Source organism: Alosa alosa, chromosome 21 (assembly GCF_017589495.1).
Source record: "Alosa alosa isolate M-15738 ecotype Scorff River chromosome 21, AALO_Geno_1.1, whole genome shotgun sequence".
Classification (NCBI taxonomy): Eukaryota; Metazoa; Chordata; class Actinopteri; order Clupeiformes; family Clupeidae; genus Alosa; species Alosa alosa.
Genome location: NC_063209.1, coordinates 28,904,406 through 28,906,905, shown reverse-complemented (window position 1 = coordinate 28,906,905; position 2,500 = coordinate 28,904,406). Strand labels below are relative to the sequence as shown.

General features: G+C 45.4%; 1 protein-coding gene across 1 annotated transcript in view; it reads right to left on the bottom strand.

Annotated features, from left to right (window-relative positions):
- LOC125286152 (aryl hydrocarbon receptor nuclear translocator-like protein 1) overlaps window positions 1-2,500 on the bottom strand; it is a 21,887-nt gene that overhangs the window by 7,033 nt on the left and 12,354 nt on the right. The window contains exons 11-12 of the mRNA XM_048230918.1: window positions 2,296-2,445; window positions 1,066-1,315 (exon numbers count right to left, since the gene is read on the bottom strand). Of these exons, the coding sequence (XP_048086875.1) occupies window positions 1,066-1,315; window positions 2,296-2,445 (400 nt within the window). The remainder of the gene's footprint in view (window positions 1-1,065; window positions 1,316-2,295; window positions 2,446-2,500) is intronic.

Here is a 2,500-nt window from a genome sequence, read left to right as displayed (position 1 = left end):
GCCATTGAGCCATGTTGAGGAGACACACACACACACAGAGAGACATACGCACAGAGACACACACACACACACACACAGAGACATACACACACACATCCACGGAGACATACGCACAGACACACACACACAGAGACACACACAGATCAAGGAGAGCCATTGAGCCATGTTGAGGATCAAACTGAAGACTTGTTCAGCAGGTAGAGCAATGGAGGGATCACAGCTCCACAACTGACTTCTGTGTTTGAGTCTGTGTGTGTGTGTGTATGTGTGTGCATCTGTGTTTGAGTCTGTGTGTGTGAGTGTGTTTGAGTCTGAGTGTGTGTGTGCATCTGTGTTTGAGTCTGTGTGTGTATGTGTGTTACTGTGTATTTGTAGTTGGCATGTCTGGCCTAAATTTCACCCTTCTCTGCTTTGGCTAAATTTGGCCATTAAAGGGCAGATCACGCGCACACAAACACACACACATGCACACACACACGCACACACACACACACACACACAAGCTGCTACCCATGGCTCACTCTCGGATATGGCAGCAGGAATGTGGGTGTGTGTGCATATAGAAAGAAGAATGTGTGTGTGAGAGAATAATGTGTGTGTGTGTGTGTGAAAATAATGTGTATGTGTGTAATGAAAGAAAGCGATGTGTGTATGAGAGGAAAGTGTGAGAGAAAGAAAGGTGTAATGTGTATAGAAAGAGAGAGAGAGTGTGTGTGTGTGTGTGAGAGAGTGTGTGTGTGAAAGAGAGAGAGAGAGAGATAATAATATGTGTGTATATAAAGAGAGAGAGAAATGTGTGTAATAATGAGAGAAATGTGTGTGTGTGTATGAGAAAGAGAGTGTGTAAAAGAAAGAAAAAAAATGTAAAGAAATGGAGTGTGTGTGAGAGAGTGTGTGTGTGAGAGAGAGAGAGAGTGTGTGTGTGTGTATGAGAGAGAGAGTGTGTGTGTGTGTGAGAGAGTGTGTGTGTGTGTATGAGAGAGAGAGTGTGTGTGTGAGAGAGAGAGTGTGTGAGTGAGTGTGTGTGATTGCTCTGTGTTGGTTTGCAGCAGGGGTCCCACCCACCTCTGGTCAACGAAGACGAACTTGCCGTCGATGGCGTGTCGGAGGGCGTGCTCGGTGGAGCTTAGCCCAGCGGATGTGTGTGTGTCGCGGGGCGGCAGGATGTGGTAATGCGGCGGCCCGATGGCCACCAGGCAGCTGAGGTTGCAGCCCTCCCCGTCCACCTCACCGTCCTCCTCCACGCCCATCTTAGTGGGCGGCCAGCTCTTCAGGTAGCCCGTGCTGTGGATCGTGCAGAAGCTCTTACGGTCCGCTGTGTGGACACACGCACACACACACACACACGCGCACACACGTACACGCACACGCACACACACACACGCACACACACACACGCACACACAGACCAGGGGAGAAACGCACGCATGTACATACACATACCAGGGGAGAAACGCACGCATGTACATACACACGCACGCACACACACATACCAGGGGAGAAACGCACGCACACACACACACATACATACCAGGGGAGAAACACACATTATCAATGTTGGCTTCTCTTATTACACCAAATATGTAGCTTTTATGTTAATGTTATGTTTATACTTATGTTAGTGTGATGTTTATATTTTGTTTATATTTATGTTACTGTGATGTTCATATTTATGTTAGTGTGATGTATATATTTATGTTAGTGTGATGTTTATATTTATGTTAATGTGATGTTTATATTTATGTTAATGTGATGTTTATATTTATGTTGGTGTTATGTTTATATTTATGTTAGTGTTACGTTTATATTTATGTTAGTGTTATGTTTATATTTATGTTTATATTTATGTTAGTGTGATGTTTGTATTTATGTTTATATTTACGTTTATGTGAAGTTTATATTTATGTTAGTGTGATGTTTATATTTATGTTAATGTGATGTTTATATTTATGTTAATGTTATGTTTGTGCAGTATGACAAATGGACCCCAGCAGTAACCCCATTAACAGACATACACACACCAGTGGAGAAAACACACACACACAGACACACACACACACACTCAGACTGGCGGACACACACACCATGGGAGAAACACACACAGAGCGAGGGAAAAGCATGCACGGTAGCAACGCTGGATTTTACACCAGATAGCTCCCACTGTATGTTTGCATGGGGTAATGGTGACTTGCATTTGTTAAGTGTGGAGGACCTTTCCTGTATTTTCCTGCCCTGGTGTGTGTGTGTGTGTGTGTGTGTGTGTGTGTGTGTGCGTGTGCATGCGTATGTATTAACCTTTCTTCTTGGAGCAGGTGGAGTTGAAGTCCTTGTCCTCCATCTTGACCTGCGGTCTGTTGCACTTCATCCTGCAGAAGAAAGAGCGACGTGCACCTGCACACAGACGAGATGGACCGGGCGCCACGTCCGTCCTCACAGGGAGACCAGCTGTGGGTTACACACACACACGCACACTGTGAGGACAGACGAGATGGACCGGCGC